Source organism: Taudactylus pleione, unplaced genomic scaffold, assembly GCF_031769625.1.
Source record: "Taudactylus pleione unplaced genomic scaffold, aTauple2 ptg000762l, whole genome shotgun sequence".
NCBI lineage: Eukaryota > Metazoa > Chordata > Amphibia > Anura > Myobatrachidae > Taudactylus > Taudactylus pleione.
This window is the reverse complement of record NW_028285164.1, coordinates 4,418,147-4,444,917: the sequence shown is the minus strand read 5'-3', so window position 1 is coordinate 4,444,917 and position 26,771 is coordinate 4,418,147. Positions and strand designations below refer to the sequence as shown.

The window sequence follows — 26,771 nt, the reverse complement described above, 5'->3', positions numbered from 1 at the left end:
ATGGCAGAGTCGGGGATGATGGTACGTGATGCCCTAGTGAATGCTCTGGCGCAGCTGGATAAGAAGACTTTCAAGAGATTTAAAAAAATTCTGAGTGGATGGAAGAACAAAGAAGGATATATAAGTATTACAGAGGATCAGCTGGAGGGAGCAGATCGCATTGATGTTGCTGATCTCATCAGGAGACACTATGGGGATTCCTATGGTGCTGAGGTGACCCTGGCTCTACTGGAAGCTATACATGAGAGGAAAGTCAGAGAGGATCTCCAGCAGGCCTTACAGATGGGTAATTGTATAATACATAGATGGATGTGACTGAATCATTATGTTACTGGTAAGAGATAACTGAAATAAATACATGACTGACCTGGAGATAACAAATATTATAATCAATATTCAGGGGTGTATCTAGGGGTTCGAGCGCCCCCCTCCAATGACTGCATCTACTAAAAAAAAAAAAAAAATCACACACACTGGGGGTAGTTTAATTCACACATGTGAAGAAATAGGGAGAGTATAATTTTAATTCTCTTTGTAATATATATATATTTCTTTTATAGAACTTACTCCATTGCAAACCACTATATATAAATTTATTTATGCAAAAAAACACAGGAAAAGCTTAAAAACATTGAATCAAAAACAAACAAAATGCATTATGTGCAACATAATTTACATATATTCAAATTGGGCTATCTATACTGCATTACACTTTTTAGCAACTGATACCTACGCTCCACCATTAATCTACTGGGATGATAGATCTTTTATATTTTCCCACATAACAAAGAAGACAGTCCATATGGATCATGTCTTATTCCCAACACAGGGTTAGCTGCTGCCACCACCTATAAAGATCATAGCCAGTCCCCAATAAAAGAGGAAAAGAGAAGTTTATTACACTTACACTGGGGGTAGTTCAATTTACATGCCTGTAGAAATAGGGAGACAAAATATATATATATATATATATATATATATATATTTATTAGGGATGTGCAGGCTCGGATAGGTTCGAGTTTGCACGCCGAGTTCGGATTTTTCCCTCCAAAAAAACGGAACTCAGAACGAGGCAAAACGTCATCTTGCATGGACAAACATCATCATGAAAAGCACTGTTTATTAATTTCTATATGTGAACCACACAAGAAAAGATGGCAACAATAACAAACAAGAAGCATTGTGGGCAAGATAATTTGCATATATGCAAATTACCTTGCGAATAGAGCCTTGTGATTTATGTGGTGCTTGCACTCTTTTCATGCACAGTTGACATATTAGAATTAGTGATTGGTGATTGGTATGTGTTGGGTATTGTGGGGGATGAAATATATTAGGGATAAAAATAAAAAAAATGGGCTCTCCCTAATTTTAAATGTTTCTGATAGAAAGGGACATATAAGAAGGCTAATACATAGTAACAATCAATGGAGAACACTGGTAAGAGCAGAGGTGACAGAAGAAGACCAGGGATCTTTGCCTCAGCTGACTGCAGGACACTGCTAAGAGCAGCGGAGACAGGAGACCATGTGCTAGTGATGTTGGGCTGAAATAGTGCCCCCCCTCGGCCGGCGCCCCTGGCAAGGACCATCCAGGCCAATAGGGAGATACGCCTCTGGCTGTACACACTGACCCATGCAAGCGATTTGTTGGTACAAAACGGCCTGCAATTGTTCCAGTGTGTACCCAGCTTAACCATAACATCATTATCTAGAAATATGAGGATATCACGGTTCTTTAGTAGTTTTATTTGTTATAGTGGTTTGGTGTCGCCCATTATTTCTACTACTCAGCATTTCGCCCCCCCCTTTTATGGTCTCCTTGTGTGTGCCAAAGACAAGTGCTTGTGAAAAAGGCATGACCTAATTTTGGAAAAGCCACACCCCCTGCTGATATTTTAGGTCATGCCCCCCATTCTCCTCACACTGGGGGGCTTGCCCAGCACTTTCCGGACACCCATCACTGCTATCAGTGCTGCTCGGTGACACCATCCAAGGGGGTGACACTATATTGGTGTCACGACCTCAGATGGTGTCACCCACCGCGGCCCACACCCCTGAGGGGATGTATTAGTTGGCAGTGATGCCACTGGGGGGATGTATTATTAGGTGATAAGTGACAAATCTGCTAGATCTATAGTACTTTGACATTTCTATCTATATGCAACATGTATTAAAGTAATTACCATAATGAAAATCACTTTTCTCTACAGCCTCAGGGCCTGATTCAGACCCGCTCGCGAGTGCTTTGCACTCGCAAGTGGGTCAATGGTGGCCCAGTGCGCATGCGCACAACGGAGCCGGTTCCATCGTGCGCATGCGCGAGACCCGGATAGCGATGGGCAATCTGTCTCTCCGGGTCTTGTACCAAAGGGGGAGTGCTGTCGATGTTGAGTGACAGCACGCCCCCTTTGGTGGGAGGGCCGAGGGCGTGGCTGCCCAGACGGAGGTGTTCCCATGGGAACGCCTACCGTCTGGGGCCAGCCCCACTGACATCACGAGTGATGTCAGTGGGAGTGCTTTCGACTCTGTTAGAGCCGAAAGCACTCTGGGGCTTGCGGCAACCAGACCCTACCACATGGGTCTCGTCGCAAGCCCACAGCTATGCGAGCGGCCAGGAGGCCCCTCTGAAAAACAAGAAGGACAGCCCTGATTCAGGGCCTCAGTACATATTAGAAAATGATCATAAAACTATTCTATATAGCTGATCATTTTTTCACATATCGACAGTCGTTAATAATCACAGGAATGTCCCCTCCCCCCCTGGACATACAATAACCATTACTAGGTCATAGGAAGCCTGGTAATTCTAACTATATAAAGCTGAATGTAATGGTCAGTATAAAACCGCTGCAGGTAAGCAGATCTATGTAGTGCGCAGTCACATATCCAATGTCCATCATCTACATGTTACATAGATCTACATACAGTAGCTGCAATTATTTGAAACTGATAACAACAAGTAGCCAGGATTTCTGTGCAGGGGCAAATAGCTCCATGTGATAGGTGTCTGACTGCAATGTGTGTGGCTGTGGGTTTAAGTATCAGGAATTACATTACTAAGGTGCTCACAAATCACACTTTTACTAATACTGTAGTGCTTAAGTTAAATATATGAATATTAGAGATGTGCGGTTTGCTTTCCCTGAAATGAATTTGGTCTAAGAGGATTAGTGTTCAAATCCCTTACTTAAAATGTTCTGAAAGTCAGTGTAGGTGTAGCTATAAATGTGTGTGGGTTGGGTATGATATCCCGACGGCTGTATACCGACACTGGAAGTCTGATGAAGTCTGATAAACGGTGACACCATCTGAAGTGGTGACACCAAAATAGCTGCTATTTTGGTGTCACCCTCTCAGATGATGTCAACCAGTGCGGTCCCCTCCCACTGCACCCCCCTAGTGATGCCAGTGATCAGAACTTTCTTGGAATAATGGAGCCTTCTATGCAGCCTTTTGGAATGGCTTATCCAACAAAATTAAAGATTTTCTTTTTACCCGTGATCTCCTGGACAAGCTAGAGAATTTGGTTTCCTTGTGTACCAAGGTGGACTTACGTTTTAAAGAACGTGCTATTGAGAGAGGGAGATTCCTCCATCTTAAACCTCGAGGAGCCTATGCAAATCAAGGGAGTACTGTTACCCTTCAAACACGACCACTACAAGTCTTGATTAGTGCTTTGCATTCCAAACTTTTAAGCTTTCTTGTTATACCCAGGGCCTCGCATTCCATAGTTCTGGGCTTGCCCTGGCTCCATCTACATAACACTCAAATTGATTGGTGAACCTCACAAATCACTGCTTGGGGTTCTACCTGTTTTGGTTCTTGCCTCCAAAAAATGCTTCCATTATGTTCTGCAGTACTGTCTCATCTGGATACTACTCCTTCCACTTACCAAGAATTTACTGATGACTTCAGCAAAGCTGGTGCTGATATTCTTCCACCTCACTGTGAATGGTATTGTCCAATTGAATTAATCCCTGGGAAATCTCCTCCCAGAGGGCGAACATAACCGCTATCTCTCCCAGAAACAAAAGCCATGACTGACTACATTGAAGAGAATTCGGAGAAAGGGTTCATCCACCCTTCTACTTCTCCTGCTGATGCATGCTTCTTTTTTGTCAAAAAAATGGATGGAGATCTGCACCCCTGCATTGACTATAGGGGACCGAATGACATCACTATTAAAAACTGGTCTCCTCTCCCTGTGATTACAGAGCTTTTTGACTGTCAGTGGAGCCACCATCTTCATGAAATTGAATTTACATGGAGCATATAATTTCATACGCATTTGGAAAGGAGACGAGTGGAGGACCGAATTTAACACCCACGACGGTCACTATGAGTACATTTTTATGCCCTTCGGTCTCAGTAATGCTCCCACAGTATTTCAGCTAGGGATGTGCAGGCTCGGATAGGTTCGAGTTTGCACGTGGAGTTCGGATTTTTCCCTCCAAAAAAACGGAACTCAGAAAGAGGCAAAACGTCATCTTGCTCAGACGAACATCATCATTCCTGGACAAAAGTCCAGGAATGATGATGTTCGTCCGAGCAAGATGACGTTTTGCCTCTTTCTGAGTTCCGTTTTTTTGGAGGGAAAAATCCGAACTCCACGTGCAAACTCGAACCTATCCGAGCCTGCGCATCCCAAATTTCAGCACTATGTAAATTAGATCTTCTGTTATCTATTGTACAAACATGTTGTTGTTTATCTTAACGATATTCTCATATTCGCCAATAATCTGGAGGAACATCGCTGGCAAGTCAAGGAGGTTCTGACACGTCTCCATTCCAATCATCTCTACTGCAAACTGGAGAGTGTGTCTCCGAGGTCACATCTATCCCCTTTCAGGGATACATTATTTCAGGTTCTGGTCTTACAATGGACCCAGAGAAACTCCAAGCAACTCAGGAATGGCCACTTCCCAATACACTCAGGACTGTTCAAAGCTTCATAGGGTTTGCTAATTACTACCGCAAAATCATAAAGAACTTTTCCACAATCATTGCTCCTATTACTGCTCTCACTCAGAAAAGTGCCAATCCATCTCACTGGTCAGAGGAAGCAAAGGAAGCATTTAAAAAAAAAATCAAACAGAAGTTAATTTCTACTCCTGTACTTAGTCAGCCTGATGTCACACAGCCAGTCATCTTGGAGATTGATGCTTCTTTGGAGTCAGTGCTGTGCTCTCTCACCACGCTCCTGATGGTCTGTGCCCCTGTGGGTTTTACTCCAGAAAATTAACTCGGGATGAGAGCAACTACTCTATTGGGGTCAAGAGCTTCTCACTATTAAGTTAGCATTAGAGGAGTGGCACTATCTTTTGGAAGGGGCTATGCATTCTATTTCCATTCTCACAGACCATAAAAACCTCTTATATCTTAAGACAGCCCATTTTCTAAATACGAGGTAAGCCAGATGGGCTCTTTTCTTCTCATGATTTAATTTCAAATTGTGTTTTCGCCCAGGGGTCCAGAACCGAAAGGATGATGCCCTATCTTGCTCCATGGAGCAAGAAAATGAGACTACATCCACTGATGAGAAACATTTCATCATTGATCCAGTAGCTTTCTCTGCAGTTGGAGTAGAATCCTTCCCTCCTGTTTGGAAAATCCTTGTCAAACACGCATTACACAATAAACTGCTACATTGGGCTCATGCTTCCTGCTTTGCAGGTCATGCAGGCATACAAAAAAACGTTGAGTTTATTTCTAGGTCCTACTGGTGGTCCTCTCTCAGAAAAGACATCCTAGATTTTATTGACTCTTGTAACAGGTGCGCCCAGCCTAAAGTACCTCTATAGTCTCCAGCTGGGCATTTACTTCCTCTTTCTGTTCCACATCAACCGTGGTCACATCTCTCAACGGACTTCATCACCGACCTTCTGGCTTCAAACAAATTCAACACAATCTGGATGGTAGTTGACCGGTTCACCAAGATAGCTCATTTCATACCCCTTACAAGCCTTCCGTTGGCTCCCAAGTTGGCTCAATTATTTATACAAGAAATCTTCAGACTCCATGGTCTACCTCTGGAAATCACACCTGACTGGGGAGTGCAGTTTGTTTCCAAGTTCTGGTGTTCTTTGAGTTATTCGCTTCAAGTTAAACTCAATTTCTCCACTGCCTGCCACCCTCAGTCTAATGGTCAGATGGCAGAGTCAACCAAGATCTGGAGTCTTGATTCATTTATACGTCTCCTCCTCTTAGGAAAATTGGACTGAACTGCTTCCTTGGGTGGAATTTCACACCCTTTTATACCACCTATGGTCTTCACCCTCGAGTGTCTGAGTTTCAGCCTCTTCCAGCCTCACAAGTACAAGCTGCTGACCACATCTTGCAGCATTGCTCCAAGATTTGGTCTTGTGAAGGCTTCTGAGCAGTACAAGAAGTTTGCTGACTAGAAGAGAAGAACAGTTCCCAGTCTCAAGGAAGGTGATCGAGTTTGGCTCTCTACATGAAATCTGCAGTTAAGAGTACCATCCATGGAGTTTGCACCCCTCTACATTGGGCCATTCACCATTGAGCATGTTATTAATCCAGTTTCATTCAAACTCAAACTGCCTCCCTTTCTGAAGATACCTAATTCCTTCCACATTTCTTTATTGAATCCACTCATACTCAACAGGTTTCATTATGCACTTCCAAAGGCACCCAAAGTCCAGACTCATCATGGAGTGGAGTAGTAAGTCGCAAAAATTCTGGATTCTCGAATTCGGAATGGGCATCTCTAATGCTTAATTCATTGTAAGAGCTACGGCCCAGAAGAGTGTTCCTGGACTTTTTCTTCTGTTTTTCATGCTCCTCAGTTGATCAGAGTGTTCCATGTCAAGTTCACACTAGCTGTTGCTTGTCATTACTTTATGGGATTTTGGAGAGTTTCCCAAAGTGTTTGAATGAACTCACTGCAAATGACGTAACAGGGAGGAGATGGTTAAGGTCAGGCCATGCCCCCTCCATATGATGTCACACAGAGGGGGTGGGGCTACAAACACTGATAATTACAGCAATGCCAGGAGCATCCTCAGGATGCTACTTACCTCTACTTACTTTGGTACAGATGGCTTGACAAATCTTGTAAGGATTTGGGTAAAAATAATACCACACAACAGAGGTGGCTTTTTTTGTCTTATTGCCAGGCATGGCAATGGCCTTCTACTTATCATGGGCAAGAGCTGGTGCCACTAGTGGCTGACTTACTTTTACACAAACAGCACCCATATTGACATTCATTGCTGTTCATCTCATTTGCAGAGGGTATGGAAATGGTGGAAGGAGGCAACTGTACAAGTACAATGTCAGACTCTTGGACATACTTAAATCTCCTCATGGATTTGTAAAGTTTGTGAACACACAGCCTTCTTCAGCCTTAGTTTTGTTTTGGTAAACTGATTTGTATTTTCTAAAAAGGTGGCAGATGTAGACTTAGGGATATATTTACTAAAGTGAGGGTTTTTGTAAGTGGAGTTGTTGCCCATAGCAACCAATCAGATATTACTCATCATTTATCTAGCACCATCTACAAGATAATATCCAGAATCTGTTTGGTTGCTATGGGCAACAACTCCACTTACAAAAACCCTCACTTTAGTAAATATATCCTTTAGACTGAGAAGGTGTTGCATCGAGATGCCTGACTAGAGGTTTTTGCTGGCTACTGCAATTGGCATTCTAGTGCAAGAAACATCACTAGCAGGACCACCACTTACAAAGGAAGGCCATGGTCTGTACATTCCTTACCACTGCATTTGGTGTAGGGAATGTTGACAATTAAGTTTTTCGGCAGTAAATTTCCATTTATTGTTAGTGGTGATGTTTTTTTCTTTAAAATTGTGAAATATTGTTTAGATTTTAGGTGTCCTTTATTCAACTTTCTTTACCCTGGACTACCTTTAGTAAATCTAGAGTACTATCATGACTACTGGCAGCAGCCACAGCAATAGTAGTGGGTTGCTTCTCCAGCTCTTCTAATGACTGATCAATATCAATTCACAGCAACGGTAGTATAAACCGTGTGGCACCCTTATAATGACATGATATTTTTTCATCACAAGTTTTATATTAAACATTTTTAACAGTGACTGAACACACAACAGACCACCTCACAACACCGCTAGTATAAGCCGGATGGCACCCTAATAATGATGTTATATTTTTTAAACACACAAAATTTATATAATTTTTTTTTTAATAATGACTGGACACACAACACACTACCTCACAGCACCTCATGGCATTATAATCATTTGTTTTATTAAAAAGTGCCCCAGTTGGTTTTGCAAGTAACAGCGTGCTGTAGTCCACTCCTATGGAATTTTTTGTGCCTGAGATTGCTGCAGCAGCATACAGTGCCTCTATAGTGCCCCTTTTTTTATCACAGTGTCCCTAATATTTTATCCCAGTAGGCTTTTGTTATTTTAGTAAACACACTCACAGTGCTGCAGTCCACTCCTCCCACAGCGTTATAGCGCCTCACAGTGCTGCAGTCCACACCTCCCACAGTGTTATAGCACCTCACAGTGCTGCAGTCCACTCCTCCCACAGCATTATAGCACCTCACAGTGCTGCAGTCCACTCCTCCCACAGCGTTATAGCGCAACACAGTGCTGCAGTCCACTCCTCCCACAGCATTATAGCACCTCACAGTGCTGCAGTCCACTCCTCCCACAGCATTATAGCGCCTCAGAGTCCTGCATTCCACTCCTCCCACAGCGTTATAGCGCAACACAGTGCTGCAGTCCACTCCTCCCACAGCATTATAGCACCTCAGAGTGCTGCAGTCCACTCCTCCCACAGCGTTATAGCACCTCACAGTGCTGCAGTCCACTCCTCCCACAGCGTTATAACACCTCACAGTGCTGCAGTCCACGCCTCCCACAGCGTTATAGCACCTCACAGTGCTGCAGTCCACTCCTCCCACAGCGTTATAGCACCTCACAGTGCTGCAGTCCACTCCTCCCACAGCGTTATAGCGCCTCACAGTGCTGCAGTCCACCCCTCCCACAGCGTTATAGCACCTCACAGTGCTGCAGTCCACTCCTCCCACAGCGTTAAAGCGCCTCACGGTGATGCAGTCCACTCCTCCCACAGCGTTATAGCACCTCACGGTGCTGCAGTCCACTCCTCCCACAGCGTTATAGTGCCTCACAGTGCTGCAGTCCACGCCTCCCCCAGTGTTATAGCGCCTCACAGTGCTGCAGTCCACTCCTCCCACAGCGTTATAGCACCTCACAGTGCTGCAGTCCACTCCTCCCACAGTGTTATAGCACCTCACAGTGCTGCAGTCCACGCCTCCCACAGCGTTATAGCACCTCACAGTGCTGTTGTCCACTCCTCCCACAGCGTTATAGCGCCTCACAGTGCTGCAGTCCACTCCTCCCACAGCGTTATAGCACCTCACAGTGCTGCAGTCCACTCCTCCCACAGCATTATAGCGCCTCACAGTGCTGCAGTCCACGCCTCCCACAGTGTTATAGCGCCTCACAGTGCTGCAGTCCACTCCTCCCACAGCGTTATAGCGCCTCACAGTGCTGCAGTCCACGCCTCCCACAGTGTTATAGCGCCTCACAGTGCTGCAGTCCTCTCCTCCCACAGCATTATAGCGCCTCAGAGTCCTGCATTCCACTCCTCCCACAGCGTTATAGCGCCTCACAGTGCTGCAGTCCACTCCTCCCACAGCATTATAGCACCTCACAGTGCTGCAGTCCACTCCTCCCACAGCGTTACAGCACCTCACAGTGCTGCAGTCCACTCCTCCCACAGCGTTATAACACCTCACAGTGCTGCAGTCCACGCCTCCCACAGCGTTATAGCACCTCACAGTGCTATAGTCCACTCCTCCCACAGCGTTATAGCACCTCACAGTGCTGCAGTCCACTCCTCCCACAGCATTATAGCGCCTCACAGTGCTGCAGTCCACCCCTCCCACAGCGTTATAGCGCCTCACAGTGCTGCAGTCCACTCCTCCCACAGCGTTATAGCGCCTCACAGTGCTGCAGTCCACGCCTCCACCAGTGTTATAGCGCCTCACAGTGCTGCAGTCCACTCCTCCCACAGCGTTATAGCACCTCACAGTGCTGCAGTCCACTCCTCCCACAGTGTTATAGCACATCACAGTGCTGCAGTCCACGCCTCCCACAGCGTTATAGCACCTCACAGTGCTGCAGTCCACTCCTCCCACAGCGTTATAGCACCTCACAGTGCTGTTGTCCACTCCTCCCACAGCGTTATAGCGCCTCACAGTGCTGCAGTCCACTCCTCCCACAGCGTTATAGCACCTCACAGTGCTGCAGTCCATTCCTCCCACAGCGTTAAAGCACCTCACAGTGCTGCAGTCCACTCCTCCCACAGCGTTATATCACTTCACAGTGCTGCAGTACAGGTCACAGTGATGCTGTCCACTCCTCCCACAATGTTATAGCACCTCACAGTGATGCAGTCCACTCCTCCCACAATGTTATAGCACCTCACAGTGCTGCAGTCCACTCCTCCCACAGTTTTATAGCACCTCACAGTGATGCAGTCCACTCCTCCCACAATGTTATAGCACCTCACAGTGCTGCAGTCCACTCCTCCCACAGCGTTATAGCACCTCACAGTGCTGCAGTCCACTCCTCCCACAGCGTTATAGCACCTCACAGTGCTGCAGTCCACTCGTCCCACAGCGTTATAGCACCTCACTGTGCTGCAGTCCACTCCTCCCACAGCATTATAGCACCTCACAGTGCTGCAGTCCACTCGTCCCACAGCGTTATAGCACCTCACAGTGCTGCAGTCCACTCCTCCCACAGCTTTATAGCACCTCACAGTGCTTCAGTCCACTCCTCCCACAGCGTTATAGCACCTCACAGTGCTGCAGTCCACTCCTCCCACAGCGTTATAGCACCTCACAGTGCTGCAGTCCACTCCTCCCACAGCGTTATAGCACCTCACAGTGCTGCAGTACAGGTCACAGTGATGCAGTCCACTCCTCCCACAATGTTATAGCACCTCACAGTGATGCAGTCCACTCCTCCCACAATGTTATAGCACCTCACAGTGCTGCAGTCCACTCCTCCCACAGTTTTATAGCACCTCACAGTGATGCAGTCCACTCCTCCCACAATGTTATAGCACCTCACAGTGCTGCAGTCCACTCCTCCCACAGTTTTATAGCACCTCACAGTGATGCAGTCCACTCCTCCCACAGCGTTATAGCAACTCACAGTGCTGCAGTCCACTCCTCCCATAGCGTTGTAGCACCTCACAGTGCTGCAGTCCACTCCTCCCACAGCGTTATAGCACCTCACAGTGCTGCAGTCCACTCCTCCCACAGTGTTATAGCACCTCACAGTGCTGCAGTCCACTCCTCCCACAGCGTTATAGCACCTCACAGTGCTGAAGTCCACTCCTCCCACAGCGTTATAGTACCTCACAGTGCTGCAGTCCACTCCTCCCACAGCGTTATAGCACCTCACAGTCCTGCAGTCCACTCCTCCCACAGCGTTATAGTACCTCACAGTGCTGTAGTCCACTCCTCCCACAGCGTTATAGCACCTCGCAGTCCTGCAGTCCACTCCTCCCACAGCATTATAGTACCTCACAGTGCTGCAGTCCACGCCTCCCACAGCGTTATAGCACCTCACAGTCCTGCAGTCCACTCCTCCCACAGCGTTATAGCACCACACAGTGCTGCAGTCCACTCCTCCCACAGCGTTATAGCACCTCACAGTGCTGTAGCACAGGTCACAGCGTTGTAGCACCTCACAGTGCTGCAGTCCACTCCTCCCACAGCGTTGTAGCACCTCACAGTGCTGCAGTCCACTCCTCCCACAGCGTTATAGCACCTCACAGTGCTGCAGTCCACTCCTCCCACAGTGTTATAGCACCTCACAGTGCTGCAGTCCACTCCTCCCACAGCGTTATAGCACCTCACAGTGCTGAAGTCCACTCCTCCCACAGCGTTATAGTACCTCACAGTGCTGCAGTCCACTCCTCCCACAGCGTTATAGCACCTCACAGTGCTGCAGTCCACTCCTCCCACAGCGTTATAGCACCTCACAGTCCTGCAGTCCACTCCTCCCACAGCGTTATAGCACCTCACAGTGCTGCAGTACACTCCTCCCACAGCGTTATAGCACCTCACAGTGCTGCAGTCCACTCCTCCCACAGCGTTATAGTACCTCACAGTGCTGCAGTCCACTACTCCCACAGCGTTATAGCACCTCACAGTCCTGCAGTCCACTCCTCCCACAGCGTTATAGCACCTCACAGTGCTGCAGTCCACTCCTCCCACAGCGTTATAGCACCTCACAGTGCTGTAGAACAGGTCACAGCGTTATAGTACCTCACTGTGCTGCAGTCCACTCCTCCCACAGCGTTATAGCACCTCACAGTGCTGCAGTACAGGTCACAGCGTTATAGCACCTCACAGTGCTGCAGTACAGGTCACAGCGCCTCTACACAGTTTTGCTAATTATTTTTTTTTATTATTAAGTATCCCTGTAGTAGGCTTTTTAATTTTACACAGCGCTCCTGTTCATTCCTTCTATTGGTGTTATTTATTGCCTCACAGTGCTGTAGCCCAGTCCCCACACCCTCTCCCTCTGGTCCCCAGTGTGAAATGGAGCCTGATCACGAGGGAGGGACTTTAAAGGAATCCAAAACACGTGAGATCCGATGCTGGGAAGATTAATTTGTGCTTAGTTTTCGGATCCGAGCTCTGAACCCCTAAGTTTGGGTGAATTTGTCTCTCTGGAAATCCGAACCGCACATCTCTAATTATTTAACTCTTTTTTTGCTTGTATTTTGTCTGTTATATTGTTATAAATTGTTGTTATATGTAAAGCACTGTGGGCTTGATTCTCAATCCGGTGCCTCTGTAGCTACAGTACTCTTCCGAACGCCTATACATACTTTCATACAAATACGGGAATCTGCCGAGGTGTGCAGAATGTATGTGTGACTGATGGTGGAATCCTGCCCCGCCCACTGCGTATCTATGTGCAGCCACAGCCATCATCATTAGTGTCTGGATGTGCACCAGACCCATGTTAAGTGCAAAACATACATCAGAAACAGATGTCCTATCTGCATCTGCCTGCTGCCATCACACATGGAAGATGAATTAAATGCCCATGACACTCACAGAATGGGGCTGTTACCTGCGAACGCACAGTCGCCGCCCAGTTACCGCCCAGAAACGCTCATATCATGGAAAGTGTGCTCCATCAGCAGACAGATCAATCCATTGGCAGTTACGCTCTCCGTCATTTAGTGTAAGTCTGATCCTGTGTAAACACAGGTGTCTATGGATGGAGATAAAGGGAACGGAGAAGTACCAGCCAATCAGCTCCTAACTGCCATGTCACAGGCTGTCTTTGAAAAATGATCGTTAGGAGCTGGTTGGTTGGTACTTTATCTCAGTTCACTTTATCTCTATCCAAGGCTTAGTAACTAGACCGCACAGTCCCCACTTTCTTTCTTTTGCATATGCGCATAATGCTGATATCTGCAAGATCTCTCTGTGCCTGCGGATACGTCCCACGCAGAATCAGGCCCTGTATGTTTAGATATTAATCCAAAATTTTATATGTTTGTTAATTTAGCAAATCTATAAGGGAGACATTGCTGTGCTGTGGTAACTCTTGACTGCTAGCGTGTGAATTGTTAACCGTTTGACTAACAGAGAGTAGTGTACATTGGTGGTAGAGATTTAGAGCGGGATGGAAAAATGCGGTAAAAAAAAACTGTTTTCGGGGGATTTACTGCATTTCCATATGTACTAAGTTCCAGCCACCCTCTTATCGGGGCAGAAAAACCTGGCGTTACCCTATAGAAACCTATGGGCTTCTTACTGCATCCCGCACCTGGTGCTTTGCTGGCGCCCCACAGTTGCCCAGCATCGGCCCTCACTCACCTGAGTTTCCTGGTCACCGGCCCACACACCTCCTGGGTCCTCCGCCTCCTCCTCCTAAACTTCTTCCGGGTGTAGGCAGGAGGAGGAGCCATGGACTTCCTGCACAGGTCACCGCTAGGAAGTTCCTGGGGCTCTGAGGGGGCAGGACCCACGGATACCCCCTCACCCGGTGTTGGCTGCTTCGCAAAGGGAAGCACTTATTGCAAGAGCTGTCCTTTGCGATACTAATCTCATATGTTAGTACATATGCGATTAGTAAGGTTGAGGTCACAGGCGGAATGGTCACCGCAACCTTAGTACATCCCACCCTTAGAGTCCAATTGACCTAATATAATTGGATTAAATGTAGACAATGAGATCAAAGCAGTGATTGTTAAAGAATAGGTAGATTACATATGTCATATAACTTTTCTTTCCCATAACCAAGATGGCCGTCGAGTATTACTATTCCGATAGATATGAGATCCAAACAGGAATAGATCTAGCGGAATATGCAGCACACAATAAGCAGAATACACAGTAACTTGTTTATCTTGTTTCTCCCTTAATCAAGATGGCTGCCGAGCAACACAATCCCCCTTTTTTTTCTTTTATATATAAGATATCTAAGGGATCACCACTAACCAGGTTCCCTTAACAAAGATGGCCACTGGATATAAGAGACATAAGGAAGTACATACACCACAACCAAGATGGCGCCCATCAGGATTTCCCTATATATAGGGACACCACACACAAGATGGCGCACAACTTCACTCCTTGAGAAAGGCCCGGAAGGCCGATACGCGTCGGAGTTTCATATCCACAGACCCCTTATCTAACATAGAGACCGCCAGACACCTAATAAGGAATCCGAAGTCTCCTCGCGACGGAGCGAGTGGAGCCGCTGATACCCCCGCTGAGCCTGGGTGCCGTAAGATCACGCGACACGTGACACCCGGAAGTCTCACAGGGCACAGTGTGTACTGCACGACACCAGTGCGGAACATCGGAGACCAGGAGGACACAGCGGAAGAGATCAAGTACACCTGGAGGTGTACAACAAGGACGTAGAGGGTAAGTAAGTGCACCTGGGGGACACGGGACGCCGCCCCACCAGACACTGCTTACATACCTTGCGTAGAGAACTTAATACTTTTGAAGCCAGATTCACCCTTTTTTTGAGCAAACAGCACGTACCACACTGCATGTTATATACTGAAACACTGCAATTATCTAAGTAATCACCCTAAGGTTGGGACAGTCAGACCAGTTAGTGGTAACCACCAACGTTACAGACATCCATCCACAAAATGTATCCTTAATATATATATACCTATGGACATATATCCATTGTTTTAACAAAGGAGCAGTGTGACTCCTAATAAATTGTCTCATACAGACAGATTGTCAACCTCTCTTCTTTGGGAACACTCACTAAATATCCCTTCATTCGAGCGCAGTACCCTCCTTCATTTACCATTATTGACTACAAGGTTTGGGTTACCTTATAGGTACCGCTGCTGAATGAATACACATCCCCCACTGTATAAGTTAGAGCGCAGGTAGGCATTACCAATAATACCTAATATAATAGGTGATAGCAGAGAGTTAGGGTCCTACTGACATAATACAATAGGTGATAGCAGAGAGTTAGGGTCCTAGTGACATAATACAATAGGTGATAGCAGAGAGTTAGGGTCCTAGTGACCTAATACAATAAGTGACAGCAGAGAGTTAGGGTCCTAGTGACCTAATACAATAGGTGATAGCAGAGAGTTAGGGTCCTAGTGACCTAATACAATAGGTGATAGCAGAGAGTTAGGGTCCTAGTGACCTAATACAATAGGTGATAGCAGAGAGTTAGTGTCCTAGTGACCTAATACAATAGGTGATAGCAGAGAGTTAGGGTCCTAGTGACCTAATACAGTAGGTGATAGCAGAGATTTAGGGTCATAGTGACATAATACAATAGGTGAAAGCAGAGATTTAGGGTCCTAGTGACATAATACAATAGGTGAAAGCAGAGATTTAGGGTCCTAGTGACCTAATACAATAGGTGATAGCAGAGAGTTAGGGTCCTACTGACATAATACAATAGATGATAGCAGAGAGTTAGGGTCCTAGTGACATAAAACAATAGATGATAGCAGAGAGTTAGGGTCCTAGTGACATAATACAATAGGTGATAGAGAGATTTAGGGTCCTAGTGACCTAATACAAAAGGTGGTTGTCACGACCAGGGTTTCTCGGCATGGTAGTCGACGGGTAATACCTGTGAGGACGCTATGGTGAGGCGCGTCTGGTGGTGGCGCTGGTGCCTGGTGGGGAGCATTGGCTGTGCGTGGTTCCGTGTGGGCATACTGTCACTCTGGTCTGGTTAGGCCTGGTGGTGCTTCCGTTCCGTTCTGGCATGGGCGCCGCCATCTTGTCTCTGGTCAGGTGACCTAGTTGCCCTATCCTGTTGTGGCACATGCTCCTCTTTGACCAGTCACGGCTGAGCACTGGGGATTTAAGGGAGTTCAGAGCTCCCTTGCATTGCGTGTTTCTCAGTGAGAGCTGAGAGAGTGAGTTCCTGTGCTTTCACCTGTCTATTGGTTTCATTGCCTAAGCCTGCTTCACCTGACCTGCTCCAACCCTGCTGGATTCCCCTGCCTCCTCCAATTACCTCCCCTGATGCCGGAGCACCTGTGTCAGCTAGACTTACCCTGCACCATTTACCTTTTCCCCTGCCTGAGAACCTGAACCTGCTGTTTCCCTGCACCTTACCTCCATTTACTCCCAGCTGGACTTTGTTACCTCTGCCTGCATTTTGTTACAGCCCACCATACCTGCATACTGGACTGTTCCTGCCTGTCACTTTCTGGACATTCTCCTATTTACTCCACTACAGTTATCAAGTGCACTTTAGTGTTATACCTGGACTATTTCTTGCCATTCCCATGTCTGTTAAGCTACTCATTAAAAGTTCCACATTTACCTTTAAATCTGCTTCAGTGTCTGCTCCTGATACCACCACGGGTCCACAACAAAACCAGAACCTTACAGTAGTAGCAGAGATTTACGGAGAGATGTATAAAATCTTACAAAGATAAGAATGGGGGGTGTTTCCATAGCAACTAATCAAATGAAAGATATTATTTATAGAATGTACCCAATAAATGGTAGGTAGAATCTGGTTGGTTGCTATGGGTAACACCTCCACTTGACTTCTTTGGAAGGTTTGATATATCTCTCCCCTAAATGTGTGTGGATGTGAGAGAACTGGGTTGGTGCATTCTGTCAGATGAGTCCCAGAGTAACCCCTTGTGGTATCAGTCATATCACAATGTGGAGTGAGGTCTGTGAGAATCACTGTTGTTTTCTTTAGTTCCCACCACCCCTTAGCAGTGACCCTTTCATACATGAACTGCAGCTGTTTAAATGCTTTTTAGATTATGTTAATTATGATTTAATGGATGTAACAAAGCACCACTCTTTCTGACCATAGCAGACAACGTTTTTTTATTTATGTTTTGCTATCCTCTAGTGCAAGACCTCCAGAGACCAGAAGCCAAAGACCTCCAGAGACCAGAAGCCAAAGACCTCCAGAGACCAGAAGCCAAAGACCTCCAGAGACCAGAAGCCAAAGACCTCCAGAGACCAGAAGCCGGTGTGAGCGATGCCATCGGTCATCAGTATAGATGCAGGAAAGGTGGGTACAGATGGAATCAGGCAATCAATGAATGGTTACTATAGGTGCTGTAATTATAGCTATTAGTGACCACACAAATATTAGAACAATGTAATACCAACATTTACCTTGCAGTTTCTGTAGCAGAGCAGTTTTGCTTATTTATGTTTTGCTTTCCTCTAGAGCGGTTCCAGGAACCAGCAGCCGGTGTGAGTGACGCCATCGGTCATCAGTATAAACACTGGAAAGGTGGGTACAGATTGAATAAGGAAATAAATGAATGGTTACAATAGGTGCAGTAATTCTGGCTAGTACATGGCAATGATTTCTGACTCAGAAACAACACTGTGATACTAATGTTGCCCATCCACTACTAGATGCGGGAACGATGGCACGATTACGATGCCGTCATCTCCCGTGGGGTGAAGTGCATACACTGAACGTTCAGATGTTGTGTGCATGCAGATTAATCAACATGGCAACCTGACGGCGGTCATCAGTTGACCATCATGTTCAGGTGATGATTGATGCTAAAAACGACCAGCGGGTGCGCGCATCGCTGGTCGTTTTTAACATTTTACTGCCCGATTTGCGGGCAATTATCAAGCGATTCCAGCGATAACGGCGGTCGTTATCGCTCAATCGCTAGGTATAATCGCTTAGTGGATGGGCAGCATAACACTTATCAGCCAGTGTCTGTAGCAATTACCCTGCAGAACACAAATCTGAAAGTATGTGACCCCAGGTCTATGATTAGGATTAATAATAATATAATGATATTTACATCTGTATGTCTGTCTGTCTATGTATTTTGATTGTATAACTAATATTCAGTTTAGGAATATTTGATATTTGGCTTTATTCAGATGAAATGGGATTGAAATTCTGGTGGCTGTTTAGCCGCTGGTTCAAATCCCGACAGCTAATGCCTGCTAGGATCAAGATCCCGACAGGGGCAAATAAGTACCATAACCTCCCCTCTCCTGACCCGTAACCCTAACCATCCCTTTGTGGTGCCTAACCCTAACCTAACCCTAGTGCCGAAACCTAACCCTAACCTACCCCTGGTTAACCCCCCCTTACCGCTCCCTAAATCTAACCCTCCCGAGGTAGGGCCTAAGCCCAACCTCTCCCTGAGGTTATGCCTAACCCTAATCTCCCCCTCCAAAACCTAACCCTAACCCCACTAGACTACCTAACCCTCCCCCCGTGGTTAACGCTAAGGGCACCCCGTACTTACATTTATTCTGGATGGGGGCCTTGGCCTCGCCCGTCGGGATTATGATAGGTGTCGGTATTTTGACGCCTACCATAAATCCCTAGCCTTCATTCAGCTGTTGGGATTGTGACCGGTGGCCGCCGGTCACTTGTCTTCATCCTGTTTAGATATGTATGCTAATGCATTCCAGTCATTAGCAGCGTATGTGCGAAAATATGCTAATGCAGGCAGTCACCTGGAAATGTACTGAGATGCCCATCCGCGACATCGTAGATCCAAGTAAGTGCACACAAACATGCCCTATGGTAGTGCAGAATGACCATGAGAACTGAGACACTGGCGCTGTGTTTTCTGCATACGGCATCAAATCGGTTTCAACACTCCTGCGTTTTTGTTGCCACTCCCTCTAACTGCCGCCAACTGGTTTCTGACTGTCAATCACTTTGCAAAGAAATTCTCACTGTGATGAGCGCCATCGTTACCGTACCCTGGCACCTGCGCAGTGAGACCATGATGCATGCACAGTCGGACGATAATCGCTCAATGCATAAATGACGGCATTGTGTACATCTTTGAATCGGGCCCATTGTATACGTTAATATTCTATACAAAGTGCATAATATGTGTTATAGAAAAAGACAGAAATAGTAGGTGGTGCTTCTCTCTCACAGCAAGGTATAATGGGGCCTATGTATCAAAGCTTGATGTGAGATCAAATTGTGAGATATATATCACCAACCAATCCGCTTCTAACTTACATTTTGCAGGCTGTGTTTAAGAAATGATCATTTGGAGCTGATTGGTTGGTGATATATATTTCACAAATTTATCTCCCATCGAGCTTTGATACATATGCCCTAATATATCAAATATTTATTTATTAAAATTAAAATACTATATAATCAGCAATCAACACTTTATAAAACTCCCAGGAGTGAGGTTATACGTACATCAAACTAATCACGATATAAAATAGAAAAAGCAGATACTGTATATATATAAAATGAACACATATGAATCAGCTTGTGGTAGGTAGCTTTCATAATCAAATTACACACTATAATTCCTCGGAATCCAAGCTGCTCTGAACTTCCGGGATCCGTGTCTATCAGAGCCGCAGCACAGGTGTTCCCCCCTGGGGTCGGATTTTGGCAAGTTTTGGATTCGATATATAAGGGGTCCACGGTGGTGACTCTGCACCATTTCACTCCCGTCCAGGCACACTGCTGCGCTCTATTGAAGTGGCTGTGCTAATACATAACGGGGTATGACAGCAGTGCTATAGTATAAGTCCACCTCTATCCGGCCATAGTATAAGTCCACCTATAGATAGATATGTTGATAAAAAGGATTGCAGGTGCTCACTTTTTGGATGTACTGTACATGTGCTGTGTCAGAGTGACTAATACAAGTGGCTGTTCTCAAGGCATAATGCTGTATGCTGCGCTCTGCTGATTTAAGTACTGTAGCTATCCAGAGAGACTAATACAAAATAAAGTTAAATAAGTAAAACAAATGGTATAATTTGTTTGTACTGTTCTGCACACTGCACCCCAGTACGCTCTGTACCCCGGTACCCTCTGCACCCCAGTACCCTCTGCACCCCAGTACGCTCTGCACCCCAGTACCCTCTGCACCCCAGTACGCTCTGCACCCCAGTACGCTCTGTACCCCAGTATGCTCTGTGCCCCAGTGCACATATGGAAAAGTGGTCTAACTCCACACAGTGTGAGCTGAGCTGCGAGTTAAAATATATATATATTGTTTGTTTGTACTGTTTTGCACACTGCACCCCAGTACACTTTGTACCCCAGTGCACGTGCTTTAAAGTGGTCTGACTTCACGCAGTGTGAGCCGAACTGCAAGTAAAAAAAATAATTAAAAAATAAATTGTTTTATTGTTTGTACTGTTCTGGCGCACTGTTCCCCTGTGTGTTTATAATTCACGTACGTATAATAAAAGCCTTTCCAAGTGGTTTCCAAAGTGAAAAATATATTGTTCTATTTTTTGTACTCTTCTACTGGTGCAGTGTACCCCTGTGCATTTATTATTCACATACATATAAAAGACTTTTAACTTGCCACAAGCTGATCTGAAAAGTGAAAAATATCTGGCTCTATTTTTTGTACACTTCTTCTGGGGAAAGAAAGGTGACAGTGAAGTGTTATAAAGTATCAAGTGTGTGAAGGTAGCTAATGAGTGTTAAAATAGTTACAAAGATAAATAAAATTATTATTATTATTATCGTTTATTTATATGGCGCCACAAGTGTTCCGCAGCACCTTACAAGGTACATAACCAAAAAAGTGACTTACAGTAAAATACAATACAATGCGGGACAAGGACATGGATAATATACATTGATACATTGGTGGCCATAACACCCAATTAAGCAACAGAGCATAAGCACCAAGTGTTAGGTGTCCTAGTGGTGAGTAAGAAGTAGATGAAAATAAAGTAAGAAGTACAAGAGGGTAGAGGGCCCTGCTCGCGAGAGCTTACATTCTCAAGGGGAGGGGCAGACAGACGGGCATGATACAGCTGGGGAAGACAAGGAGGAGGGGGCATGTAGTAGCAAGTTAGGATGAGAACTGGAAAGCATTGATTAAACAGTGGGTCTTGAGAGCCCGATTGAAGGATTGTAAAGAGGTAGAGAGTCTGATGGGGAGAGGGAGAGAGTTCCAAAGGTGGGGAGCAGCACGGACAAAGTCTTGGAGGCGGGAGTGGGAGGAAGTAATCAGTTGGCGGCGTGCATCTGTTGAATGAAGGGGGCGGACAGGAGAGTGAAGGGAGATGAGGTCAGAGATGTAAATGTAAAAAGTGACTATGTGTATTAAGTGGTGATGCCCTGAAGAGGTCCAGCCAGAGCAGCTCAGGGGGCCCCACGCCCAAACGCTCACCCCACTTAATACACATAGTCACTTTTTATATAACCTTTTTATGTTTGTTTATTATTCATGTATTATTTCACATTCTTTACCTTTGTTACTATTTTAACACTCATTAGCTACCTTCACACCTTTGATACTTTATAACACTTCACCATCACCTTTCTTTTGTGTGATGCCCTGGGGGGGTCCTTGGCTGGTCTGGTTTTGGGGTGCCCTGCGCCCCAGATGTGAATCCCAGAGTGTTAGGGACCTGCTCAATGAGGTGACCTGGATGCTGGTGGCAGGCCAATATCATTGGCCACTGATATGCCGACTACCTCTGTAAATATGTTTAATAACAATGTATACTGTATCTAAATTGGATAAGTAATGATCGCATAGTGCATCAGCAATTTCCTTGTCCTTGTATAGTATTTCATAATCTCAGCTGATAGCACCTTTCATTATTAGGGTGTGCAGGCTAGAGCCACTGCTCATAATTTCCTTGATCATAACAATAATGTTTGGTCAGATGCAACTCAAGCACCAAATGGAAAGGCTATTTTATGATGGTATCTGGAGATGTTTTAGCCTAAACTGGATAAAATCAATATTGTGAGGTGGTCAAAACTGATTGGAAATTAGTGGATATTAATGTTATTGAGGTTAGTAATACTGTAGGAACAAAAACAGGCCCAAATTATGTAATTTCAGCTGTTTTTATGATGTTTTAGAAAAAAAAAAGTATTAAAACCAAAACATCGACAGCCGGCCCTTTTGGGGTGAGCTCCGGAGCGAGAGAGTTTCTCTCTCACTCCAAGGCTTGCGCACGCACAGTGCGGCCGCTGCGCGTGTGCAGGGCCTAAACATTGACCCGGTTGCGAGCGCTCAGTGCTTGCGACCATAATCTTTTTCATTCTGTGAGTTTTGCATGCCGCTATAAAGAAGTCTGCTTGGAGCAACTTGAGCCACAGTGTATGAAAACACATCTGTCAGTGCGGCATATAGACACACTTTCTTGTGGCACATGCCGCCTTGCAGCTAATTGAATTGACCCCAAAGTGACAAACCCTTTGTATTGTAAGAGAGGGTCTATATATGTGTGACTATTTGAACATCTGACATCCTGTGTTTGTGTCATCCTGTTCATGTCTGTGTGATGCTGCATGTCTGTGCAATTCTTGGTGTATGTACCTGTGTGCCTCTTAGTGTCTGTGACTCTGTGTGACTCTGCATGTCTATATGGTTCTCTGTGTGTCTGTGTGACTTTGCATGTCTATATTGCTCTCTGTGTGTCTCTGCATGTCTATATGGCTCTATGTGTGTCTGTGTGACTCTGTGTGTCTGTGTAACTCTGTGTCTATGTAACTCTGCATGTCTATATAGCTCTATGTGTGTCTGTGTGACTGTGTGTCTGTGTAACTCTGTGTGTCTATGTAACTCTGCATGTCTATATAGCTCTATGTGTGTCTGTGTGACTCTGTGTGTCTGTGTAATTCTGCATGTCTATATAGCTCTATGTGTGTCTGTGTGACTCTGTGTGTCTGTGTGACTCTGTGTGTCTGTGTGTCTATGTAACTCTGCATGTCTATATAGCTCTATGTGTGTCTGTGTGACTCTGTGTGTCTGTGTAACTCTGCATGTCTATATAGCTCTATGTGTGTCTGTGTAACTCTGTGTGTCTATATAGCTCTGTGTGTCTGTGTGACTCTGCATGTCTATATAGCTCTATGTGTGTCTGTGTGACTCTGTGTGTCTGTGTAACTCTGTGTGTCTGTGTAACTCTGCATGTCTATATAGCTCTATGTGTGTCTGTGTGACTCAGTGTGTCTGTGTAACTCTGCATGTCTATATAGCTCTATGTGTGTCTGTGTGTCTGTGACTCTGTGTGTCTGTGTGACTATGCATGTCTATATGGCTCTGTCCGTGTCTATATGGCTCTGTGCATGTCTGTGTGACCCTGTATGTCTATATGGCTCTGTGCATGTCTGTGTGTCTGTGTGACTCTGTATGTCTATATGGCTCTGTGCATGTCTGTGTGACTCTTTGTGTCTGTGTGACTCTGGCCCTGGTTCAGACCCGGACGCTCTGACAGAGCGCTCGCTCTGAATCAGGGCGTCTTTTTTTTTTTTAATGGAATGGCTTCCTGGCCGCTCGCATTGCTGTGGGTTGCCACCCACAGCTAATGCGAGCGGCCAGGATGATGGTCGCGATGGTCAAAACCATGGCAACCATTGGGCTTGCGACAAGACCCTTGTGGTAGGGTCTCGTGGCCGCAAGCCCCAGAGAGCTTTCGGCTCAAACAGAGCCGAAAGCTCTCCCGCTGACATCACCTGTGATGTCAGTGGGACCGCCCCCAAATGGTAGGCACTCCATGGGAACGCCTCCATCTGGGCAGTACCCCCCCGACACACCCACCAAAGGGGGCATGCTGTCACTCAACATCGACAGCACGCCCACTTTAGTGTGAGACCCGGAGCGACGGATTGCCCGTCGCTATCCGGGTCTCGTGCATGCGCAAGACAGAGCCCGCTCCATCGTGCGCATGCGCTCTGGGCCACCATCGACCCGGTTGCAAGTGCTCAACGCTTACGACTGGGTCTGAATCAGGCCCTCTGTGTGTCTGCGTGACTCTGTGCATGTCTGTGTGACTCTGGCCCTGTGCAGACAACGATATTTATTATCCAGTTACACATATTATCATAGTGCTGTGAGTTTTTCTTGTTACAAAGTAAAAAGTAATATGTCCTTATAATTCAGATTATATCCTTCACTCTACAGCTATCTTCATGGACAAACACAGTACAGATCTAATAAGGAGGATAACGGTGATAGATCCAGTGTTACGTGATGTCTGGAAACAGGGGCAGCTGACACAGGAACAGTACAATGACCTGAGGGAGAAGCCAACATCCCTAGAAAAGATGAGGGGACTCTGTCATATCAGTAGACACTGGGATGATGACGGAAAGTTTGAGGTTTACATCGCCCTGAGAAGACACAACCCCACAATCATCAGTGACATCAGTGACATAGAGACTAATGACTGTGAGAGGAGAAATCTCAACAGATCGTACTATTCCAGTAAGTATTTGTGCTATTTCACATTTCCCATATCCTTTAGTAACTGCGACATTGACAACCCACATAATATAAGAAATGACATAGGGAAGAAGAAACCGAGGAACCTACTGAGACAGATCTGCTGTTACCAGCTATAGACAATATCAAACACAGCATACAGTAAGATCACTGTTATATCCAGTTTTTATGATTTTTTTCAAAACAAGTTATAAGTTATTGTGTCTTAATATCTGGATAAATTGAAGACTTTTGTGTTCGTATGAAATGTATTATTTATAAATACTAATGGTACTTCTCCATCATGTTTTTGGGGGACACTACAACCAGGACCGGTGCTAGGGTGTTCGGCGCCCTCATACAAGTATGTCCCCTTTACAATGTTTAATAATGCAGCATTATTCACATTACACCACACAGTAGTACCCCTTATACACTACAGTATAGCCCCTTATTCACGTTACACCACACAGTAGTACCCCTTATACACTACACAGTATAACCCCTTATTCACATTACACAACACAGTAGGACCCCTTATTCACGTTACACCACACAGTAGTACCCCATATACACTATACAATATAACCCCTTATTCACATTACACAACACAGTAGGGCCCCTTATTCATGTTACACCACAAAGTAGTACACCAGAGGTTCCCAACCATGGCCATCAAGCACACTAACAGTCCAGGTTTTATGAATAGCCATACTTGAGCACAGGTGGCTTAATTAGTACCTCAGTTATTTTGATTTACCCATCTGTGCTTATCCATAGATATCACTAAAACCAGGACTGTTAGTGTGCCTTGAGGACTGAGGTTGGGAATCACTGCATTACACAGTAGAGCCTTTTATACACATTATGCCACAAAGCCCCTTATTCACATTATGACACACAGTAGTACCCCTTATACACCTCACAGTATAGCCCCTTATTGACATCATACACAGAGAGATAGTTATGTTTTGCCCTTTAATGCTCCTAAGTCTATATAACCCTGAATTCAGTCCATTTGCTTCAGAGGAAAAACTATGGGGCATATTCAATTGAGCGTGAGGTTTAGTGAGGAAAAAACCTTGCACCCCTCTTGCCCAATTTTGGTTTACCGTGTGTGTGCGCGCTCCCAATACCCGCGGTATCCAATTAAAAAAAAGTGTGAAAAAAATATTCTATACTTGCCTACCCAGGGGTCTCCGGTGGTCTCTGTGGCTCCTGGTGGCCTCTCTCCATCTTCACTCTGGAAAGGCTCCAGGGTCTGGTGGGAGGAGCAAAGGCTGCTGTAGTTCTCTCAGCGCCCATTACAAGGGGGGGCACACAGACACCGGGGGCACAAACACCGGGGGTCACAAACACACACACAACACTCATACACACACTCACTCATACACACTTACAAACACTAACAAACACTCACACATGCTGACATTCTCAACCTGCTGCAGAAGAGCCGGCTTCCGATGCTGGATGCAGAAGACAGCGCTGCAGAAGGTAAGTACAGTATTTAAGGACTACTTATTCCTCAAGGGGGTGCCGCCTCGGTCCCAGAGCAAGTCCCACTGATTTTTCCTAAAATTAACGATTTTAGAAAAAAATCAGACTTGCTCTGGAGGTGCGAGGAAAAAAAACTCCCGACGCTCAAAGTAGAAAAAACCCTGCACCTAACTGAATAGCAAAAATACTGCTGCCGAAAAATCTTGCTGCTGCAAGATTTTTGCTTTTCTCAACCCCAATTGAATATGCTCTATGTGCCGAAATCGAAACAAGTGTTATCAGCTACTGATGTGTCCTTCTTTAGCTTTGCTGAAATTGCTCCAAAGAACACTCTATCTCGAACCACAGTGAGGGATAATACAGTGGTGCACCATATAATGGACCCCTGTAATCTGCGAGCTCTAGCAATTTGCAAGTTCTCTCAAGTTTCCTGTCTATTAAGAATGTAAAAAAAAGAATTTTACAAAATAGCAAAAAATTAACAGTTAGCATATACATGGTCAGATTTGTCAGATCATTAATATCGTTGAACGATAACGATGATCGATTGAACGA

At 45.6% G+C, this 26,771-nt stretch overlaps 1 protein-coding gene across 1 annotated transcript in view; it reads left to right on the top strand.

The window, feature by feature from the left end:
* Positions 1-26,771, top strand: part of LOC148476932 (uncharacterized) — a 181,822-nt gene continuing 155,051 nt past the window's right edge. The window contains exons 1-2 of the mRNA XM_088457527.1: positions 1-286; positions 24,420-24,722. Coding sequence (XP_088313653.1) covers positions 1-286; positions 24,420-24,722 — 589 coding nt within the window. The remainder of the gene's footprint in view (positions 287-24,419; positions 24,723-26,771) is intronic.